Here is a 23185-nt window from a genome sequence, read left to right on the forward strand (position 1 = left end):
AAACTGAGATGAAAAGGCTGCCGCCACCCACCGCTTCATAAGCATGAGCCAACACCTAAGACCCAGTTTCATTCCATCATTCTTTATCTCTCCTTGTCTTCTGCTATGCCATTATCTTTCATCAGCTGAGGCTACATGTAGTCACTGGAGCAAAGGATCCAACAACAGAGTTTACTGTTGTAATTTAGTTTGTGTCATAATCCTCACTGCACTGTGTGATTTCCATACAAAGAAGCCAATTTGCTACTAAAGCAAAGACAGTATCAATTAAATAGCTAAGACAGTGCAAGTCTTCATGAATATTTAGACGACGAAAGGATAGGGACAAGGACCTTGAATAAGCTGATGTTGGCTATGGAATATTTAAAGATGACACAAAGGCATGACACTGCCTTTAACGATGACAAAGGGCAGCCAAAACTGCTTTGTCAGTGATGTCACTGCATACAAAACAAAGTAGAAAACAGGATCAGTGTCAAAAAATACAAAATAAACCAGATTTCAAATACACTTATAAAACCTGATTTGGTCCGTTGAAAAAGGGAGAGGCAATGGAGAGACAAAAAGAGAGAAATATTCCCAGATACAGGCAAAAAGGATTATTGTAAAAAGAGCATGTTGACTGGAGGAGAGTGGCACAGGTAGAAAAGATGTAGGTTTTACTTAAAAAAATAAAAATAAAAAGGGGGGGGGAGACAGGCCAAAAGAAAAAGGGAAAATGTAAACTGTACTTCTAGCCAATATGCATCCAGACAGTGAAAGAGAGGGCAATGCTTTTAAAAGCAACAAAGAAAAAGTGCTGTGAAGAGGAAAATCAGAACTTTGTTGAGGTTAAGCTGTCAAACAGGACACATGAGGAGAGATGCCTGGAAGCAATATAAATTGTCACACACAGCTGCTGTTTCTGGGTAATAGTTTTTCCAGAATCACAAAGTTTCAGCCCCACCATCCCCACAAAAGAGGCAGCTGATACGTAGCAGTGCTCCTTTGCCACAGGAAAGCTGAAAGACAAACCTTGACTTTGCCTTGGCATTTATTTCTTTATTCCTCCTGCTCTCCCAAAGATGTAATTCAGAAACTGCACTGACAGCATCTGTCTTTTTTCACATTGTGCATCCATCTGATTCTCAACAAAATATGGGATTTTAAGACACCATCCAGGGTCAACAGCCTTCAATTATGACCCACAATACCTCTCCTTCAATGATTTTTAATCTCTCCAGTGAGGAAACAATGCCCTGAAGTTGTATACTGTGGCAGTTTATTGCACAAAACATTATTATTACAGCACAAATGTTCCCATTTATTGGGCTGGAAATTCCTTGGACTGGAAAACTCAACCAAAGTTCAAAGCAGGTTTCACCACATTCAGATGGCATTCCACATAAACGTTTTTCCTCTACTTACCATCAGTTACATATTTCCTCTTCTCCTCAGCATCAGCAGTCATCTCAAACAGATCTCCATAAGCACGTGCAAGTCTCCAAAGAAAGTCCACACAGTTTTCATACTGAAAGTAGAGGACAGCTGGGTAATTAAACTGATCAGAATGTGATTTAAACAGTTTCCTTTCATAATCCTTAAAACAGGTTATCAGAATATGGCATAAATTTTTGGTTATTTTGCATCCTTCTATACTGCTTCTAGTTTATATGAGAACAACCAGATGACGAACTTTTCATGACCTAAGGACAATATAATACAGCTTCTGGAGATACCCTGAGCCATCTAAAGAAGTTTTATTTCATAAACCAGTTTTAAAGTTGTTTTAATATAAAAAAATAAAAAGGTAAAGCCGACAGATCCCTGCATGATGTGATGTGTGCTTTCTTCGGGGATGCCATAAACACCACACTGACTCACAATTAGTATCTCATCTACCTTCCTGGGTATTTCAATACGTTAATGACAACATAATCAGAACTAATGTTTGCCAAATCAGAAGAAAACGAAACACTGAATTAAGCACTATATGTGAAACCATTTTGAAATTTTATCTGGAGTTACATATGCGCAGAGTAAAGTCAAAAGAAAACTTCACATGAAGTACACCAGAAAGGTATAAGCAGGCTACAGGCTCCTAGTTTGATTTCTTGAGAATACTAGGTCTGGGTACTGCTTAATTACGCAGGACTTTCTCACATAGACCATTCTGAAACCAGTAAAAATAAGTATCATTTCTTTGTTGCATACAAGAATACATAAATCAAACAACATTTTGCATTTATTGAGCCCAGATGTGATATAAAATAATAAATCTTCTGTGCCCACCCAACATGAATATTGATGCCACCTTGAAATATTTCTTTTTCACTGTATTTTAAAAATAGGCAAGCAATTTCATCTTCCATTCCTGTGTGCATTTTAATGCTTGTATTAAGGGAATTCTCAAAAGCAGTGCAAAGCATGACTTAATAGCAACATAATATTAAGTTTACCCATTAATACCTTGTCATCTTTCTCAAGCAGCAGTCTGAAGCCCTCCTTTTTATCATCTTCTGAACCCTTGTGCAAATTGTCTACCTGCTGTAAAAGATTAAATAACTCCGCTTCTTCTGATTTTACAATGGCATCGGGTGATTCGATACATCCCTTTTCTTCCTCAGAGTCTCCTTCAGAATCAGTATGAGCTGTAAGATAACTAAAATCCCAGAAAATAATAACCATCTTTTCTAAAAATATTGGTAAAGCATTGTTAAATTCAAATGCAAAACTTTCAGAGCACAATTTCTTCCAGTTGTCCAACCTTAAAGGAGTTTTTATTCACAGTATCAAGCTTATTATTATTATTGTTATTACAAGCTTATAATTATTATTACAAAACCTTTATCTTCAAAGGGACAGCACAACCATATTCCAAACATAACAGGCAAGTAATTACACCATTCTGCTGCCTAATACTGCATTAAAAAAATGCAGATGCATATTAGAAACACATGTATCCCTGTGTTTCAAATGCAGAACACTTTAAATCACTGATGTGTACTAAGACATGCTTTGTAACCCTGACTAGGCCTCTTCAACTCTTTACCTCAATTTCTTTGGTTTTTTTAAATAGGAATGAGCTTACTGACCAAACCATAAGTGCTGTTAAGAATCACTTACACAATGTTTTGGTAAACGCTTGTAAGATCTAAATATAAGCAGTACCACCACTGTGACCAATTCCTTTACTTTGAACATTCTGAGGGTCAGAATGCCTGAAGCTGGGAAAGAGTTTATATTAATTCATTATGTTTAGCGCACAAGTACGCAGCACAAGCAGTCAAGGACAAAGGAATATTTTACAAAGGCCATAAATAACATACAGAGATAAGCAGGTGGCCTTACTGTCCAAAGTGCTGAGTGTACATTAGGGTACTCCAATTTCATATAGGAGCAGCTGAATGGCTCTATTTTTTAAAAGTACATCTTTTCTTATGTACAAAAAATGGACAGAAAAGCCTATTTTCCGCACTGCCGCTTTAGAAAATACTGCTCTCATGAGAAATAATAATGTAAAAATATCAGCTGCCAGGTTCAGAGATTCTTTAAATGGTAACTGAGCAGAAAAAGCATGAAATATACCATACACATTAAGCAAGTGAATAATCAAAGTAGGCCATGACAGTCAAAATATAGAAAATTTTTTTCCAGCAATACTACCAGTACAGCATGTTAGCAGTATAAATGGAGGTTAATAATCATGACTCCTAAATATTCTGTTTCCAATGTGTTGCTTTTAGAAGTGACCAGAACTAAACCATAAGCAGATATACTTACAGCCTATAAATGAAGAAGTACAACTGCTTATCAAGGTACAAAAGTGCTAGACATGGCCTGACAGTTTCACTGCAAAATTAACCCGCTAATGGGGGAAAGAGGAGTCAGAAATACATTTAGATAAAACAATACATACATAAAACATGTGTACATGTTCAAACTGGAAAACAACATGGAGCAGAGCAGAGATGGGAAACTTCCTAGATTCCTACAGGTTTGTTTCACATAATCTTGATTATGATGAAGTTGATGATACATCCTATGTTGTATCCTGCAGAGTCTAAGTCACCGAACACTTACTTTGTTTTTCTGAAGCATCTTCAAAAGCACAGCATCTTGTTCTTCCATAGTTACACTGAAGTGGGTGCAGAGCTACATCATATATAGGCTGTATTTGTAAGAACACTAACTTGACCAAAGTGCAAGGGATTTGGTGGGAGGGGGGCAGTCTTCTAGCTCTAATATGTAATCCTATGACGTGAAGTATGTTTGGAAAGTACCTTTCCACAAATGGTTTGGATGCCCCAGCCCCCCTAATAAAGAGATAAATGCACTGAGGATTTGTGCAATTACCAACCTAAAATAAGGGTAATAAAACTAGTAATAAAACCTAATATAAAATAGCAACAGCTAAGCAGTTAAGGCAATTTCAAATTCCCACACATTACTGCAATTGTATGTCTTTAGTTACAAGAATTTGGGCACTGCATCAAATGCAACCTAAGCAGGTAGATATGAAAGTAAGGAATCACTGTCTGGAAATCAGTGTTGATGTCGTCATCTTTATCTTCACTGCATAAACATTTCCTAAGATTTCTATGATCACTACCGTTCCAATGTTAGAAAACAGACAAAAGTGATTATTAGGAAACGTTACTCTCCCACCCAAAATATAAAGGCCAAGGCTGGGCTGACAGCCAAGACTTGTCACTCCAAACTAGCCCAGCAGAGATTTTCAGCAGCATTGTATCAAACTGTCATGGTTAAACATCAGAGTGAGGCCAAACACCAAACTCACAGGACATCAGATCAGTCACATGAGAATATTCATAGAGACACTCAAATGGAAAAAGTGTGAAGTAGGTTGCTATCTAACAGATGATGTAAAGCCATAAGGAGTTAATAATTATAAACTTGTGTGTATATATAGATATATATATGTGCCACATATAAAGCCATAATTATAAAATACCATGGAAGAATAATCTTTTAAGATCAGACCATACTGCATCAAGCCTTTCCTCATTCCACTTCTTCTACTGAAACATGATCTCCAGACCACATTTGTGCTGAGAAACAGCAGAGAGGACAGGTCATTTCTTCCCCACTCCCTCTGACCTCCATTGTCCTCAGAAATTCTCTCCTGTCTCCTCTGTCTGCTTTATGAATTCTCAAAGAACTTAAATGTGGAGCAGACCTCTTAAACATTGATGAAAGTGCCATAAATTTCAATTTACTTGTCGATTGGCTTTAAAGAAGGCAAAACAATACCTATAAAACAACCTATGGGAAGTGAAAAACACAGCATTGAATAATTTTGTTCAGTGTAGGCAAGGCCAGTAATTCCTAGGGACTGCAACGAACCATACAACCCTGTGCCTGCTGATGTAGATGAGAAGAGATGGAGCGACACTAAAGGGCACAACCAACAGAGAAGAATAACATTCTCAAACAAAAGAAAGAAAATGTTTCCAGTCTTCACCAAGTTTGATCCGAAGTGCATACTGTTTTTCATAAGAAGGCCAGAAATTAAATGTCCTGATACCAAAATGTCCAAGGGAGTGCAAACAAGTGCTAGTGCTTAAGATTCAGTGTGCTAGCTACCCCTGAGATGTACCAGCATTACTCTGAATTCTTCCTTTCTTTCCTCAGAAAAATAACTTCATAGTGCCTTCAGAGGGTCGCCTCTTCCTTGTCTCTTCTACTTTGGCTCCAGAGCTGACACTGCTGCCTCCCAGCATTTCCCACAGGAAAAGCATCAAGGCGACACGCAAGGGCTTCATGACTTATTCGTGATGAGTTCCCACCTCACTAGTCACACATGCCAGGCAAACTCCTACATTGCTCAGGAGTCACGGGGGTAAAAATGACAGCAAGTTAATTTAATCTAGTATAAAACATTAAGTATCGCTTCAGCCATTTTGGCAAACTAGACATTTTGTTTCTGATGACATTAATTTTCTTACTAGTTCTCTGTTCGATCCTTATCATAGCTGAGATGTTTTAAGCATGAACACATAACATTAAGAAGGCAATACAGGCTTCTAAAAAATAAACAGCTAGGATTTTTTCTAACAACTTGGGTAAACTGTACTTCACCAAGTTGAACTGAAGCCAGTTTTATTGCAAGACAGGAAGTCCTTCCAGCTACTTAAGGACAAAATAAGAGTGTAACAGATACTGATAGAAAACTATGGTAAGAGCTTGGTAAGTGACTTCAACAAAGCAGCTAGCAGGATAGCGATTTTAGAAAAAAATGTTAGAAAAGCAATACTATAAAAAAAAATATCAGTACCAGCACAAACAGAAGTGGAGACTAGGGCTGATGACAGTAATCCAAAAGGGAAAATAAAAAAAAAAAAAATGAGGAAGAGTCATTATGGTTTGGTTTATAAATATTTCCTATAACAGCACTGACACTTGCAATTTTATCTGGTATTTTCCTACAAGAGGTGAATATTTACATGTGATAAACACATGGACCAATATTTGAGAAAATGAAAGAACTTTAAAAGCATCTACAGTCAGTGCCAACTTGTTTTCACCTTTATTACCAACAGATTCTATTTAAAAGAGAAAAACAGTGGTAAGAATGTGAGGAGCAATGGTCAACCAACAGGACTCAGTTGGATCACAAGGGACTGTTCAAAGTCCAAAGAACAAATAAGAACTGTGCTGGAGACTCACCGCACTGTGGTTAAGCTACTCAGTAAATCCAGGCACCTAGTACTGGATTAAAAAAACCCTGAGGTACATGTTATAAAACACCACTGTGGTATAAACTCACTTTGCTGGTTCAAAACCTGTGTTGGATTGCCTGTAAATTGGCAGACACTGGCCCTAACCAGGTATCATCTGTTCACAACACTTCAGCTTTTAGACAGATCAAATATCATCTGTTGTCTCTCTGCCAGCTTAAAAAAATAACAAGCTGACACAAACACCTTCTCATCTGCTCCAGCTAATTCAATAGAAAGGTGATTATATGTCACAGGCTGATCTGGATCAAATTTGCACTGTATGATCCAGCAGAGTGCATATCCATTAGTAATGACAAGCAGCTTTTGAGGAAAAGTTTGGCAAATCAGATTCTTAGGACAGCTGAGGGCTGCACTGAAAACAAATGGGCAGCAAAAATAAATGAAAAAATGAAGAAATGGTAAGTGAAGTGATACTCAGAAACAGACAAGGGAAATGTTTCTTCCTGCTGAATATTTAAACTATTTCAAGGAAAAATTATAAATAAAACATCTGTAGGAAAAGTATTTACTGTGGTGAATCTTCTGATGACTGAAGCCAAACGTAACTTGAAAAGCTTGGATGCCAGGCCAGCTGAAGACCCATCCCAAACATGACACTGATGTCAATGGTTCATCACTGCTGTATCAGGAAGGAAACAGCTTTAAAACTATGAAGAGGAGAATTAGGTGACACTCTCCATCCAAGGTGATCATCTAGAAACAATTTACTCTGTTTGTAAATGAACGAGTGCTTGTTACACATTCTCAAATGTTAAAAGACTGAGGTTTTACTAGTACATGATGGAAACCTGAAACAAACCGTTAAGAATAGAACACAGAAAAGCGCAGACTAGAAATCGTAGGCTCTTCAGCATTCAGTCAATGTCCCATCCATTCAGTGTACTTTCCATTCAGGCCACCTGTCATTATGTAAAAACATCTCATTTATTAAAAAGCGTGTGATTTTTTTCCTCTTAGAGAGGTATATAAATTTTTAAAGGCAAAAGAGAAAGCTTCTCTTCCCAAGGTGTTAAATACCAACAGTGACACTGAGAATATGACCAGAATATCACCAAAGCAGTGAGGACCACATCAGAGACTGTCAGCTTCAAATATTTTATGGAAAAAACAGTAGCATTAAAAGCTTTTCTGGAAGAAGTTTACAAATCTGAAACCAATGTAGTCATCCAGTGTAAGTCCATAAAACTCTTAAGATTACTTCATCTGTCAATTCCCAGCTTCTACCCATTTGTCACTTAAAACCAGAAGTGCTTAACACAAGCAAAATCCTATCTTCTAGATCATAAAAATACTGCTGAGGCAGCGAAACATGTTGCATGTACTTTAGAATACACAAAGTGAAAAAAAGTTTAATCTGTAACAAAGAGAAAAATTATTTCTCTAGTGCACGAACTAGCAACTGAATACATTATTGTGTGTGGAATTCACCACAGAACAGGTATAAAACAATAGACATGGTTATACCTACAGCGCATGAAATGGTGATGCACATTAACTGAAAAAAAAAAATATTATTGTTATTGCCTGTCACAGCAAACTCTCACAGAACATGCACCAGTGTCATTATGGTTACAGAACACCTCAGAAAAAGCTATATACACTGCAAGTGTACATATATTAGGATTAACAACCTATTTCCATCTGCAAGAGGAAGAAAAAAAGTACAAAAAGAAAATTACTTTAACAAAATGAATTTAGAGAAGATACCCAAAACAAGCATATCAAGTACAAGGTGTTAGTAGGGAAAAAAACACACCTTTTCAAAAGGGATTAAAAAGTAGCATTGGAAAAGCACATACCCAAATGACTAACACTATCTATAACCTTGAATTATCTTCCTTCCTTCTGACTGTGCTCAAATACATGTCAGAGAAGGCCTCTCTCAAGGACACATTCAAAGCTCTTGCACACTATAATCACTCATATTGGATCATCTCATCAGCTTGTCACACAGAAGAACGTGAAGAAACAAGTTTCCTTGGCTAGTTCTCAAACAGCAGCACAGCAATCCTGACCAAAAACCAGGATCTTCTCAAATGCTGGGTGTTGAATAAGCCCCATATTGCATCTGTGAACTGATTACTCATAAACTGGTCCTTTACCCTTATCTACATCTCCAAATATTTTAAGGATAACGTAAAGGCGTCTGCAAACCAATTCATGGATAAAACCACCTGAGAAACTCATAGAACTGAAATGTTTCTACACCGTGTGAAGGAGGAATGTCTTTAAATATCCCTGTCCATACTGAATACTTAAAATAAAGAACTGGCTCATAGTAGAACTGACAGATCTTAAAATATGGTATTAACATTTGAGTCTTGTGAAGTGTGTGGGCTGGGATGCAACACAACAAGAAACCCTGCCCACAGGAACTCTTAAAAAATAGAATTCAGTAATTATTATATGCAGCATGTTGCTGTCTTCAGAATATGACAGTTAATTAATATATCTTTAGAGAAAAAAGTGACTCAAGATAGGCAATGCACAGACATAATGCTGCCTACATGGGTGCGTATAACACACCGAGGAGATGGTTCAAAAAACTCAGTTGCTATAAACATACCCTCATTAAGTTGCACGTAACTATCTAATCTGAGTATGTCAAAACAAAGTTGCAATTACAGGAGAGTAATGTTATCACCATTTTTACATTACTACTGGAGGGTATATTAGGGAACATTTGAGAAGACAAGAATATGGTTCCTCTCCTGGGTTCCAGGTACATCTGATGCTTCTGCATGTTCCTCCCATGTATAAAAGATCCCATTAACCCCAATGGGACTTCAAGGTGTGATCAAAACTAGGCATTTTACTGCGTCAGTATCCCAAATCCCTTGGTTACTTTTTAAGCCACCAGAAAGCGTATACAACAGCCAATACACATAACCATACTGCCGTCTGTACACGTATTGCATTTGGACAGTTTTCATAGCATGCAATACCTTTAGGCAGAACACTGTAACAACTCTCATCTTTAAGGTCCACAGAAGACAATTATAAAAAGCACAAGCGCATTCGTACAGCTTGGACAAGCTCTGTCAGAGAGGCACAAGACAAGACTACTTTCTTACTAGAAGCAGGTTTAAAATTGCACCATTATTCTGAACTTTGCCTCTCATTGCACAGCTATGTAGCAATACCACATCAGATCGTTACCAAATTCGCCCTTACAAATCTGAATTATGCTTGGCATTAAGCCAACTTCAGCCACAGTGCAGGTTCAGAGATGGTCACCCAGAGTTTCCTCTGATCTAGAAATCACTAATCTGAATGTTGGGTTGTTTTTGTTTGGGTATTTCCACCCGAATATAGAGAAATGTAAAATATACATAAAACTTTAAAACAGCTCCTGTTTACAAAGTTTCACAGCAGTAACAATGTAATTTGCACTGCATGTGTACTGTAGTATACATAAAATATTGACTTACCCTCCTTCACTTTCTGCCTCCTCAGAGCTGGTAGTTTCTGGTGCACCAGAAGATGTCTCAGCTTTTCTCCGTTTTGTTGCTCTGTGTGATGGGCTAACTCTCTGAGTATCTCCCTTCCCTTGAAGCTCATTTCGAACCAGCTCTTCAAGCTTTGGAATAGCTTCTTTCAGAAATTTCACCTCTCTCTTCAGTTCGTCCACGCTTACTAGCAAGCCATTCAATTTTTCTAGTATCTGCAGTTGTCTTCCATGTAAAACCATCACTGCTCCTTGCTCGTTAGGAGCTTCGTTTTGCAAGCCCACAGAGTTAAGCCTGTCACCTACATCTGGGAACGCAGGCACACACTCGGCTGCACCGAATTTTCGAATCTTACGGTACCAAATCAGCATCAGGCTTATTCCGGCCGTCCCTGCCATCACGCCCAGTATCAGTCCTTTATTTTCGAAGGGAGACATGTCTGCGCTCTCCTGAAATCGTGAGACAACAAACAGTGGGGAGTTTGAGATTTCTCCTGGTCTACCCAAACGACGTGCTTTGCTCGGAAGTGGCAGAAGTGCCGGGCTGGAACAACCGGCGGGTTGTTGGCTGTACAAAGTTACCGCGCCGCGGGGCCGCAGCAGCACGGCGCCGTACGGCAGCGGCACCGCCGGGGGGGGCGGGGGGTGAAGGGCACACGCGCCTGCACCGCACGATGGCAGGGCCGCAGCCTTCGCCCCTCACCTTCTCCACACCTTGGGATATTTCTGTTTTAATGCGAGAAACTCGTGTCACCGGGTTTTGCGCAGCGGCGGCCGCCCAGCCGCCAGGCCGGAGCGCAGCCCGCGCCGCCCCGGCCACCCCGCGCCGCCGGGGCCCCGCTGGCGCCCCGCGGAGTCCGCCCGCCCCGCAGCCCGCCCCAGCCCCGCCGCCCCGGCAGGGGTCGCCGGCGGCGGCAGCACCATCCCCGGGCCCGGGCCCGGCGCCGCCCCCGTTACGTACCGGCGGGCCGGGCCGGAAGAGGGAGCGAGAGCGAGTGCGGGCCGGGCGCGGCCCCGCCGCTCTCCCGCCGCGGCACGGGGGGCGGCGGTACCCGGATCGGGGGGCGGGCCCTGCCGGCACGGCCGCAGCCGGCGGGCGCTGCCCCGCGGAGGAGGGCGCTGGGCCGGGCCTGCCCCGCCGCCCTCGCCCTGGCAGCCCCGGGGCGGGCGGGCGGCCTCCGGGCCGGCGGGGCCCGCGTGGGGCGGGCGGGTCGCGGCGGTGGCAGCCCCGCCGAGCGGCGCCGCGGGGGGACGTGCCGCGCCTGCTTCAGGAGTGGCTCGAATTGTCCGTGTCCCTCTTGGGCCCGTGGCTGTTCCATCTTCGCTGCTTCTGGGCCCAGGGAAACTGTGTTTTTACGGCATCAGCTGAGGCGCGAAGCTGCAAAATCATGGCGAGCCGCTGTCCGGCTGCCAGAAAGAGGAGCAGCCCTGGCACAACACCATTGCGGTTTTAGCCATCTAAGGGCCCAAAGCTGATTTCACCCAAGCCTGTTACAGATTGCCCAAAGTTTGGAGGAACTTGGCTTTAACAGGGTGCGGGAGGTGCTGCTCCTGCATCCCACCTGGGATATCACTGTCATCAGTGACTCACTAGACCCTTCTTTCCCGTATGACTGTATTTATTTCTGGATCTACCGCCTGCTTTTGGCCTTGAATGGCAGAAGGATCATTGCAGACAGCCTGCTGTGCCCATTCGCCTTCCTGAAGGCTTCTGGAGGGTGCTTGGGCACAACATCCCGGCAGAATCTGGAAAGCGTAAAACTCGTGTTCCTCTGCGAGGGCTGAAGGAATGGCCTCGGCACCAACTGTTTTGCCCACAGACGCACACCTGCCAGTCCCCGCTAACGTACACATAGCCTTAGTGGCCTAGATGGAAAGTTAAAACCAGAACAGAAATTTCTAATAAGCTCACAAGTGCTAGTGCAGAACAGAGGCAGAAATGATGGAATAATCATCGTTATGGAAACCACTGTATCTGTGCAATGAAAGAAACTGCTCATCATCAGTTGCAATTTTCCTTAGCTATATCACTCAGAAACAAAGTATTTCTTAAAAAACATACTAACTGCCTTTAAAGAGTGAACAAAGTGTTTGTTAAAAAAGAAGTGCTTTAAAAAGGTACCAAGAGCTCAAGAATGTTCAGTCTTACTGCAAATTAGCAAATGTAAATCAGTCTGATGTCTATTCATTTTCAAATAAAAACTTCCTCTAAAATAACTACAGCTGCTATCTAACTATCCATTAAGAACCTGAGGATGAAACTAGCCCTATGTGAGACCAAACTACAACCTGAAAAGTAGAAATGTGTTCAGATGGAAAAACAAATACTGTTTAAGTGTTCTCCAGTCTTTCTAGTTACAAAAAAAAAAAAAAAAAAAAAAAGTATAATCTGTTCATATGTTTGTAATTCGAAGTTTTTAAACCAAGGATAGAAATATCTTCAAAATTTTATGGATACTTTACTAAAATAAAATTATTTTAAAGAACAATTTTAACTATAAGTAATTGTTTTAAGTTACATAATCCATAAGCATTTTAAAATGGAATGGGACTACATGAATCTCCATGCTGATGGTATTACAAATGTTCAAGAATGGCAATAAAAAAATTGTTGGAGAACCTTTGTTTTCTCTTTTTAATACAATCTGCCAAAATCTTTCTATAAGTCAATTAAAACAGGAAAGGATTCTTAAAAGATAGTTAATTGGAGGGCAAACACAGCATAAAGATGAAACAGATTATGGATACAAAAACCTAAGCGAGTTTTTTCAAATGTTTTCCAAAGTGGCTGTCTCAGGCTGCAGGCCTTAGACAAGCCGGCCTGCTTTCAAAAACAATGGACCAGGAAAACTTTTGTCTACAGTTGCCTGGGTGCATAGCAATTGTGAAAATCAGGTCACCTGTCTGGTCCCAAACTCCTTATTTAGTTTTCACCTGAGGCAATTTTACCCAGGCAGAGCAGGACAGAAGTTATCACATGTATGTAGAAACCTGCCAGAACACAACAGCATTCCAAGCTGGGGATCTAAACACAAATTTACCTGGATTTGACACAATTAAATTGGCCTAAACCTGACGTATGTTCTAAAAACCTGAAAGAACTTTTTTTAAAAAAGTATTATTCTTCTGGATGTGGATTTTTTCCTAGTTCCAAAGAAACTTTGTACCTGAAGTCCTAAAAAACATGCAAGTCCAGACCACCGCCTGTTATAAAATGGTTAGCCCCATGTATTTTTAGCCTTACTTCCTAAGAAGACGAAGCTTATGTCCTCAGGTTGTCTGGGCGCTGTTCTTCGGTCAGGCAATACCATGACACTTTCTCCACCCAGCAGCTCATGAACCTGTCGCTTAATTTCAGGCAATTTTGACAGAAGAAAGATGTCAAGATAGTGAAGTTTCAACAAGTTGCATGAAGGTCAGCAGCTCTGGGGTGGTAAGACCCTGTGAAAATTCTGCCTTCCTTCACCCCTGGGCCCAGGCAGATGTTTGAGGATGAGCTCCGCACCCCGGAGCTGCAACACTGACACACCTGCATAGGGCACCAGCCTTCTTACACTGCTGCTTGCGTAAAACCAGGCCATGTAGTTTAACTTGTCCTTGGGGTAATTTTGAACTTGGACAGTATTTTTGGGTCATGTTAGAAAAGTCAACTTATTACTGAGAAATTGTGTTCAATGGATGAGAAAACCATTACACTGTAACTGACTGACACATGCTGTTTCCAGCCAAGATGTAGCTTAATTTACCAGTATTTTCATTTCTGTATGAAGGCATTTGTATTTTACAATTGACATAAAATTCTTTAACTGTAATCCTTTTGTAAATTTTTTTGTGTGGTATGCTGTTCTTTCTGAAATGCCCTTCCTCCCTAACTAGAGATTAATCTACTGCTTGTAACGAATACAGAAACTTTTAATGTGTTAGTAACACTTCATGCTTATTACTTCAGCAGTTGTCTTCTAAGTGTGAAATCAAACCTTGTTAATAAATCACCAAATATTGTGAAAGCTTAAGTACCTTTGACCAGGCTTGGAACCAGCCTGCCAGAAATCCTACTGTTCTGTCAGGTTGTATTGAATTCTTCTGAATCTTTTGCTGTAGAAATAAACAAAATTATTTCTTACCTCAGAGGGAAGAGAAGCATTCACTGTCAAGACTTGTCAATATTCGCTGTGGCTCTTGCCCTGAACAGTTGTCCAGTACCCTCAATGAAAAATTAATAAATTGGAGTTATTCATTATTTTAATTGCTATTTGTACCCAGTCCTGGTGTTTAAGAAGATTTTCCTCTGATTCTGAGGTGCAAATTCGTAAAGACTATAAAATAAATAAACTAGGGAGCCTTTCTGAATTTTGGTGAGATGGACTCACGAGCCTGTTGCTCATTCACAGTTCTAGTGCTGCTACCTTGTGGGAAAAAAAGACTGCAGCAACTTCAACACCAAGTTAGCCCTCTTGTAAAAGAAGGTATTCATATCAATTGTCAAGAATGGTAATAACGGCCTTTTAAATGTTTGCATGTTTTCATTGTGGTGGTGGGGTTTTTTTCTGATTTAGATATATTTCACCCAGCCTGTGTTAGTGTGATTAAACCAGTAGGTTATATGGGGAATCATTATTCAGTGTGGTCCAGATTGAGATTTGGGTTTTTTGACTGACTAGAATTTTGTACCATATTTTAGCAGAAGTAACAAAATCCCTGCCAGTACATTCTGGAGTATAAGCAGTACTGCTGTCTGTGAAAGTAGTGAAAATGTTTCTTCTACTGCCACTTCTTATAGATACTATTTAAAGTTACTGCACAGTTACTCAATATGTAGTTTCAAAAATCCAAATCCAATGAGCAGCTAGAAAAGCATCTCTTAGACAGGCAGATTTATGGTCAGAGTAGTTGTTTTAGAAGCATTTCCATTGGACTGTGCTTTTATATTCAAACTGAAATACCAGTTATTTCTGAGAACAACAGAGTAAAATCCCAACCTTTAGAAGAAATTTTACCAGCAACTGAAACATGTTTTTCTGTTTCCTTGTTTTGTTTTCCAGTTTTCAAATGCACATGCAAACACAGATTTGTATGTCAACAGGCACATAAAGTACTTAATACACTTCTATTGCATACTGATGTAATCGCCTTTAGCAAGTTCCTAAGCAGTTTTTTGAAATCCTTCGTGTTCATAAAGGAGATACTTTATGTTTTACTCAATAAGCTTGGACTGGGAAAGCAGGACTTAAGCAAGCAGAACACCTAGAAAAGTCAAAGACAGAAATGGAAGAGCTTGCCCCAGAGCTCGCAAAATTAAATATAATGCCAAAGCAATTTAAATTGTTTTCATTTCAGTGAGATTGTGTGTGGGTTATATGACATGATAAACAGAATGAGGGTGTAAAGGTTAGTTTGGTCTTACAGTTATTTCAAAGGCAAGAAAACAATTTCTGGAAGTATTATAATGGCAAAATATGGTGTATCTTCCACATGCAAAACAACCCCTTTTGAAACTTGTATTTTTTAAAAAAAGTTTTTTTTACATTTAAAATGCTTTTAAAGGAGTTTCTAGACCTGTATTCCTCATACAACTAGAAGTCCTGTTGAGCAAGAAGTTTGAAGTAAGCATAAAATCTAGCAGTACACTCTGAACAAGTCTGATACACATCAAAAGTTACTCTGAAGAGCCCGCAGTGTGTGATGCAGCAAATTATGTAGGTAAGTTATCGACTTCACTATTTTGCATCAGATCCTGGTTCAAAAATGCAGAAAGAATGCTAAAAAATATGCTTACTTTTTGACTTATTGCTGTGTTCTCCCAAATGCAGGTGTAAATGGAATTTGTAAATGTGCAGAATAGGAAATCTGTTTGATCTCATGGTACTCTCATTTGCGTTAGGCTGCAAACTAGCATTGGGCAATAACATTTAAATCTTCCTTGATATTTTTATCCAAAACAGTATCATGCCACTTTTAAAAGTCATGATGCAATTATGCCTTTGGGATGATGTTTGGAACTGCTGGTGCGGGCTTGCAAGTGGGAGTGCGGAGGGCAAGGTGGGGCTGTGCAGCAATGAGCGGCACCAGGCTCCAAAGGTCACAGCACAAGTCGGGGACTGGCTGGCTCCAAGGACACACACGTGTCAAATGCCTCCCCCTAACCGGCCCTGGTTCCCTCTGGCCCTGAGAGCGGACGCTTTGCAGGGGTAGTTTGAGGCACACACGGCCTGGTGACTTCACTGAGGCCACACACCGCCCTGGGGACAGCGCCTGACAACCGTGCCGCACCCTGCCCTTTGTTGCTGTCTCTTGACCCCCAGCTCTGCCACCACTACAATGCGTGACAGCCACCCGCCTCCCGCCAGGGGCTGCGGGCTCCAGAGGCCAGGGCCCGGCTGGGTCGGGGCAAGGGCCCGCACCGGCACCAAAGCAGAATGATGCCCGGCAGCCATGGGCAGGCACAGCTGGAAACCAGACCCGTGGGAGGCGCTGGGGTACGAACCAGCCTCACCATGAGGTGGAAATGCAGCAGCGCTGCCTGGTTTTCGGAGGGGGTGTCACCTGGTTTTCGGAGGGGGTGTCGCCCATGTGAGAACGGAGGCACATGAGGTGCCTCCCTTAGGAGCCCGCGGCCCTCGGGTCACTTCCTAGCCCTGCACCCGGTGTGGTGCCATATGTGCAGTCCGTTCAGGGCAGGAGGGGCACGGAGCCCTCCGTGGTTCCTCAGGTGCCCGAGTCTCTCCCCGCACACAACAGGCTCTCAGAAGCACCCAGGGCCCGGCAGGGACTCGCCCTCCCCGCACCGACGTGCCGCACGGCCGCCTCTCACCTGAGGGAAATGCCCGGCCGCCCGCCCCCCGGGGACGTGGCCGCGCCGCAACGGCCCCGCTGGGTGGCGCCCGAGCGCCGCCGCGCCGCGCCTGCCGGGCCGGGAGGCGGGAGGGTGGCAGCGGGCGCGCCCCGTGAGGGAGCGGCTGCCGGCGGGCTGCGGGCCGGGCGGCCGGGCAGGGGTGTCCCGGGGCGAGGGGCAGCCCCGCCGCCTGGCTGTCCTGGGGGCTCCCGCGGCTCCCGCCCGGGCCGGCCCGAGCAGCCCTGCTTTGCGGAGCCGTCTTAAAAAAGCTGCCTCGGTGCTGGCGGTGGGCTCCGTTCTTCTGAGGGCGAGAAGGGCCGGTGACGCCCTGGGAAGGAGCCTGCTTATACTGAAGGAAAATCCACACACCCCCACACCGCCCCTCGCTTGTCCGGGTGCTTTGCGGTGCCTTTCAGGGGGCAAATGGCAGTGGCGACGCACCTCGAGTTGCCTGCTGCCCGGCCGTGACCCGCAGGCCTCACACCAGAGTCCCCTCGTGTGAGACGGGACGATGGGGCTGAGGGACTCACGGCGCGTGTGGTGGGGCCGGCCGGCCGTGACACCTCACTGCGAAGTGGGCAGCAGTGGTGGCCATGGTGGCCTGTGGTGGGGAGAGCTGGGGGCTCATCGCCTTGGGGGTGACTTGGGTGGATCTAGGAGCCTGGCTTTTAAACTTAAGGCCTCAGGAGAGTGAGGTGTGAACAAACCAGCCATGTTAGCGCTTGGGTTTCACTAGTTTTGTCTAAGAAGAGGTAAGAGAGGAGATAGGCAGTCGGAAGTCTGGAAAAAGGAAAACAGAATGAGGGGGGAAAGACTGGCCAGTGGGAAACAAAGCTGCCTGGACAAGAGCTCACCGCCAAAGCAGGTGCTTTTACACCCTCCCTTGCACTGAATCCAGGGTTCACTAGGTCACTCAATTCACTGGCTTGGCTGGAAATCAAGTTTTTGAAAAAAAAAAACAAAACCAAAAAACCTTTTATGTTAAATTAGTTTTCTGCTGGATTGGTGGGTTGAATCAGCCCAAAGCAAAGCCTGTGTGAGAAAACAGGCAGGAGCACACGGCCCAGAGCTGAAGGAAAACGGGACTGATACAACCCATCTCACTGAAGTGCACCTCGAGGATGCGCTGCTAATTGGGACTGTTGTAGTAGAAGGGGTGCAATATACAAATGGAGAAAGATGACAACTGCTTGTAGCCTATACCTGTACCTGGGGGAGGGTAACAGACACCTCAGGACTAATTAAAAGAGCAACAGAGATCTTTGTGGTGTTTATTCTTGTTTCTAGTGTAGATCTGAATGAGAGTGATTCTCATGATGTGGCTCTGTGTAAGCTGACCCTTAATGAGAAAGGTTCAGCTCAGAGTCTTAGGGGGGGAAAAATCAAAGAGAAATGGAAGCAGCAGAACAGATGCTCAGAAGAAATATGGAAAAATCACAGGAAAAACTGGAGGTAAAAGCAAAGAAGTAAGAAATAAAGGAAGGTGGAGAAAGTCAGTAAAATTTTAAATGCCAAGAGAACTTATCTCTGATGCAGAGATGATCATGACCTAGATTCCTTCCTCCTGAATTTAGGTGTGTAACCAGGGTGCATAGACAGAGGTTTCCTGTAACTTCTGTGGAGAGAAAGGCCCCTTCACAAGGGAACAGGTCTTCAGGTTGGATATCAGTAGTTGTCAGTCTGCTTCAGAATGTAGACTGCTGAGCCTTGCTCTTACGGGCCTAGGGTATGCTGACCTCTGCCTCTTGCCTCTTGTCATGGAAATCGTTGGAGACATATAATGGACTGCATTATATGGGAGACCAGCCCATCTGATCATCAGTGTCTTTTTGGTCTTAAAAAGGGTGACTTTAGTTTCAACCTTTGGCAAGATGTCCTGCAATTTATTCTGAACTGAAACAGGAGGATGAGCAGAAAATCACGAAGCTGTGAGAGCTTCCCTGTTTATTTTGGCTGCCTTCTCCCAAAGAGTTGTACTGAACAGCAGTCTGGTTTCTAGTACACTAGAAACAAGAATACAAAACTAACCAAACATGGGTTTTCAGTGCATTTTTTCTTATCTGCATCTTTTATATATATATATACTTTAATCACTTCGAGGCAATGGCAATCTTTGTGATAACTCTAAGACCATAATCAGTGTTTGACAGTAAAGGATAATAAAAATTAGCTCAAACTGAGCTGGAAAACAGCATCATTACAGGCACTTTAGTTTAAAACATAAAGTTACTACTTAGATTTTAGTTCATTTTCTTTGTAATACTACTTCTAAATACCATGAGAAGGTGAAAAACATGCACTAAACACAAGCTTCATATTTTCATCATGTTTCACTTTCTAATATATGGAAAAGCGTAGCACATAGAGAGTTGCAATGTAAAAAAATAACATAATAACCGATCTATTGCTTAAGCTGAGCCAGCAAAGTCACTGTAACACTTTAGCAATATGACCTGTCAGGAGCAATGTCCTGATTCATTATAAGAGCCCGGCTTCAGTGGTAGTAGTTTTGGACCCAATAATTTTGGTAGTTCTGCATATTTCAGATAGACACCATTGTGCAGCTTGGCTATAAATGCATTTTAGTCAGCTAAGGTAACAAATGCAAGCTATTAAACAACTTGGTGTTTAATAAAAAAAGCATATACTTCTTTGTGGAAAAAAACAGCAGGAGAATTCACTTTCCTCTTAAACTCAAATATTTTTGACCAGAGCTAGGACTTTAATAAGAAGCAGAACTTTTTATCAGAGGACTACAGTGTTGCATAACACCCTTTAAAGTCCCTGGGTACTGCTTTGGCGATCATACTAGAGTGAATACAGATACATAATTTTGGAGGGAATATTTGACATTTCGGAAGTCTATTTGTGATTGGGTTGTGCCAGCCAGGACTGCAGACCTGCCAGAATGCCAGTTCTTCCAGGACCCTGCGCCTTCCCTGTGTGAGGCTCTCTGGGCCATTTTGGCTTTCTTATTTGGAGCAGCAGTAGCAACGTAGAGCAGAGCTGGCTGGAAACTTCTGACAGAAAATTTCTCCATTGGGAAAAAGACCCAAACTGTATTTGACATGTTTCTGAGCAGCACATTGTCTGTGACAGAAGCCAGGAGGGATCCCAAACTGCCTGCTTCCCCTGCAGGCTTACTTGGCTTTCTCTGTCAGCAGTTTGCATGCTTTCTGGGCTTCTTGACAGCTCCATAGGGAAGCTACCATGGGTCAGGGAGCCTGTGAACCTGAGAGGTGGGGCCAGGATCAAACCAGCATTTCCACCGTAATCCCACTTTGGACAGATAGTGGGATTCCAGAAAAGTGGGAGAGAAATTCCAGCTCTCCAGGGCTCCAGCGAAGGAAAGGGCAGTTGGTCTCCTATTCCAGAGCACCTCAGGTGATACCAACAGCAGAAAGAGCATCCATCCTTCTCCAACCCAGAAGCAGAAGCGGAGATAAGGTGCTCTAAGGAAAAAGAGGCATTCTCTTCTCCCTTTTTGAGATGCAGCGGCAGAAGAGCCCATCAACTTTTAATCAGTCCGTTCAGCTACTTGGGACCATGTTATAAGAGCTGTGCTCCTGCATTCCTGGCACATAACATTTTTCATGGGAATACAGTGAAGGGACATTTAACCTAGGCCAGTGAGCAAGGGGAGGAAACACAGAGGGCGATTCATGGTTCCCAATTACTGTTCCCAGGCTGAGAAAGGCAGCAGTGCACCCCGGGTGCTAGCTCAGCGATCCTTAGGTCCTGATTGAAACCCTCCTTTATAACTGCCGGGCATCTACAGTTTTTAAGCAAGCAGTGAAATGCTCAACAACTGTTCAGCATGAATATTTTTAGGCTCTCTACCCGTTAGTAGCCATTCTTCAATATACCTCTGAGCATGTATATTCCCTTTACAATAAATGCAACGTAATAGATTAACCAGACAACACATGGCGATTCTGCTTCTATTCAGCGTAGGTTAGAAACTGGCCTATGGTGAATTTGACTTGAGCTCAGAACACCCTGTCTTTATTCAGGCCACAATTAAACAAACTGCACAAACATAAATCTAACATCATGGCTTGCTGAACTTAAGTCCCAAGTCTTGCTCAAGCAAGCTATTCAGGGAAGCTAAAACTGGGCTACAGCTCTTAATCCTTTATTTCAAGTCAGTATCCTTATACCTGTAAGTAAAACCTATTACCACTTTCTCTTTTTGAGGAGAATTTTTTTTTCTCTTCAGTTTTTCACAGTCACCTGTAATTTATTTTCTCAGTTAGAGGTATTTGTAGAAGAAAATAGAGCAGGACAGCCTTGTAAGATATCTGGTCAAGAGGCAGAATTAAACTTGGCACAACTAAGTGATTTGCTATAAAATAGTGAAAAACACATTAATCTTTCACTGGTTCCATTTGAGGTTGTGAGACAAGAGGTGAATATTTTTTAAATGTCTTCTGTACACAATACCAGAAGGTTGAACACATATTTTCTTCTTTGTAAGCAAGTCCAAGCTTCTGGCTACAGTCCAGCAGATGTTTTTCTTCGCCCATTAATGCAATCTCCTACACAGTTTACCAGGGGAGGATGAAATTCCTCAAGCTGTGTTATAAACATTCATCACTGAAATCACGCTTCTAATAAGAACAACAGCAGACAAAATTTAAGGTGGCTTTACATTGGGTATGCTTTACAGATGGAAACTAGGGGATCAGGAGAGAACCAGTAAAGCCAAAGACCAAATAAGCCACTGTGAAAAGATTAAACAAGACAGTTTGCCATCACTAAGAGTTCTGAGGCTCTGTGAAAGTAGGAGGAACCTGATTCTGTCACTCTAAACCTAAGACAAAGTAATACTTAGATGTCAAAGGAAAGAGTCTGAGAAAGGATCTTTTTTGCTCTTTTGAAAAATCTCCATTCTTCCCTGTACTGTCCTGTACTTGACAGAGACAACCTGAAAGTACTTCAAAGCCACTTAGTCTGTATTTTCTTCCCTGGACAACCTTTGTAAGAGCTCGAAGGAATCTCCCTGTTGTTCCTCTGTCTTTCTTTTGCTCAAGTTTGTTCCTCTTGAATAAAGTCTCTAGAGATGACAGCTGAAATCAGTGTCCTGTTGAGACCATGGCATTCGATGGGCAGCACTGATTTGAAGTTGGTCTGCAGTTCACTGTGGGACTGAAAACAAGCAGCGCTGACAGTAGTGCCCGCAGGCTTCTGGTCAGGGAGACTCTCTTTATCAGCCCACCTTCCTGTCTTTCCTTTTCAGCTGCAATTTACTCCCTTCTGTGCCAGTCTCCCTAATTAGTGCAGAGGATTTGTTTGTGTATAGCCCTAATAAATCGTAATCACCTTAGATATAGCACTTCCCCAGGCTCTGACCTTTTGCTTTCCAGCCATGTCCTATGCCAAGTACTGGGTGGGAGGGTTGGGCAAGGATTTCCTATCTACTGCCATCACCAGCAGCAGGGAACTCAGACTTTCCTTCCTCATTTAGGCCTGTTCTGAGGGCTACCACCATAAATTATTTCCTTTATGAAGGCATTTCACAAAATTCAATAACGATAAAGCCAGAAACAAATTGCTACAGAACTTAGAAAGCTTTGTAAAAGAAAAAGAAAACTCCTTAGGGTCTGTATTTTTGTGACAAAACCCATGCAACTCCATGAAAGGCACATTTTTCTAGAAAAATAATAATTTATAGGACACTCCAGAAAGGTTTCTTAAAATGCTAACAGCAAGAGGCTGATGGGGTGGGATTTTTTGGACATTCTGTGAGCATATGAATACCACCCTCTTTACCATTGCAAGCCACATCTGGTTTTCAAAGAGTTACATTTTCTGCAGCATTGCTGGCAGGTCTCTGGTGTGTGAATCTAGTGAACCTGGGAGCCCCATCAGGCTGTAACTTACGCAGTGAGTCCTGGCAAGCCTAGGCCTCCAGAATTTAATGGTGCAATGGAAGGAAACATGCCAGATCATCTACCTGAACTACTATTCCCTCAACACATTCCTGTGTGGTGTTTCTTGGCTGGCTGCTTGATCCCTCAGCTCTAGAACTGAAAAAAGCCCTGGTGCTTGAAGTTATATTTCTCACAGTCCTTTACATAGCATATGTGGCAAAAATATCCCAGAATGCTATAAAAGTTCCACTTTCAAAAACGAAGCAAAACCTGAGAAATAATTGTCTTT

At 42.4% G+C, this 23185-nt stretch overlaps 1 protein-coding gene across 2 annotated transcripts in view; it reads right to left on the minus strand.

Moving 5' to 3' along the window:
- The window catches only part of RMDN2 (regulator of microtubule dynamics 2), a 48751-nt gene extending 37511 nt beyond the window's left edge, over nt 1-11240 (minus strand). For both annotated transcript variants that reach the window (XM_080408942.1, XM_080408943.1), the window contains exons 1-4: nt 11153-11240; nt 10175-10641; nt 2449-2641; nt 1408-1510 (exon numbers count right to left, since the gene is read on the minus strand). In XM_080408942.1, coding sequence (XP_080265068.1) covers nt 1408-1510; nt 2449-2641; nt 10175-10629 — 751 coding nt within the window. In that variant the 5' untranslated portion in view covers nt 10630-10641; nt 11153-11240. The remainder of the gene's footprint in view (nt 1-1407; nt 1511-2448; nt 2642-10174; nt 10642-11152) is intronic.
- Between the last annotated feature and the right edge of the window lie 11945 nt (nt 11241-23185).

This window comes from Falco punctatus (assembly GCF_963210335.1).
Source record: "Falco punctatus genome assembly, chromosome: 12".
NCBI lineage: Eukaryota > Metazoa > Chordata > Aves > Falconiformes > Falconidae > Falco > Falco punctatus.